We start from the raw sequence: 1021 nt of genomic DNA on the forward strand, positions 1-1021 counted from the left end.
ACCCCAGATCATAACACTGCCCCTACAGGCACCCCATAGGATAACATTGCCTCTATAGGTTTGGAAACTTTTTGGCCAGGCAGAAAATATATATTTATATAATATATTATATATATATATATATATATATATATATTATTAGCCAGTATTTATTTAGGACTTTTTTTATATTATGAAGAGCTTTACAAAAAAAGGGCTCACAATCTAATATCGTGGTCATGTATCAATTACCGTAGTCCAAGGACAATTTTTGAAGGAAAGCCGATAAATCATATTTCATATTTTTTGGGATGTGGGAGGAAACCGCAGTACCTAGAGGAAACCCACACAGACACAGGGAGAACCTGCAAACTCCATGCAATAGAATCCTGGCTGGGAATTGAACCTGGGACCTAGGTTCAATTGGGACCTGCTGCAAAGCCAATCATCAGTAAATTTAGTGTGTATATTTGATCAATTTGAGTAACTTGTCTTTCTTTTTTTTTCTATTTTATCATTTTTATTATCTCATAATGTTTAACATTTCCTCTTTGTTCTCTTACAGGAAGAGGATACACCTTACCATTTCTGCGGATTTTGGTCTCGAAATTCTAGTTGGCCTTCTGGTCATCCACCATTAGATGGCGACAACGTCACAGTAGAGAAAGGCCGTACCCTGCTGCTGGATACCAACACAAGCCTCCTCAACCTGCTGCATATCAAAGGTTTCTCATTTTTTATTACTTAGCTTTAAGAAGTGACCTTTTTTTCCCTCAGTTTGCTGATCCTGTTCAGGAGATTTTTCACAAGACACAGATGCGGTCTCTTTTGCATTGGCAGATATCCTGTCCTGTTTATGAATAATAATGCTTAGCGGTGATTGATAGTTCTCCCACGCCACAGCTTATAAATTCACTCTATCTGCGTGGAAATATGATTATGTGGCTGAAAAGTAAATAATTTACACAGGCACGCTACAAATTAGTTTGAGGTGAAGATGATTAGCGGTTTTCATCTCGGCGGAAGGACAGGCAATAAACAT

At 37.7% G+C, this 1021-nt stretch overlaps 1 protein-coding gene across 1 annotated transcript in view; it reads left to right on the plus strand.

The window, feature by feature from the left end:
- The window catches only part of PKHD1 (PKHD1 ciliary IPT domain containing fibrocystin/polyductin), a 155886-nt gene that overhangs the window by 107551 nt on the left and 47314 nt on the right, over positions 1-1021 (plus strand). Inside the window, exon 35 of the mRNA XM_072410067.1 lies at positions 545-704. Coding sequence (XP_072266168.1) covers positions 545-704 — 160 coding nt within the window. The remainder of the gene's footprint in view (positions 1-544; positions 705-1021) is intronic.

The sequence above is a fragment of the Pyxicephalus adspersus genome, chromosome 4 (assembly GCF_032062135.1).
Source record: "Pyxicephalus adspersus chromosome 4, UCB_Pads_2.0, whole genome shotgun sequence".
NCBI classification, from domain to species: Eukaryota; Metazoa; Chordata; class Amphibia; order Anura; family Pyxicephalidae; genus Pyxicephalus; species Pyxicephalus adspersus.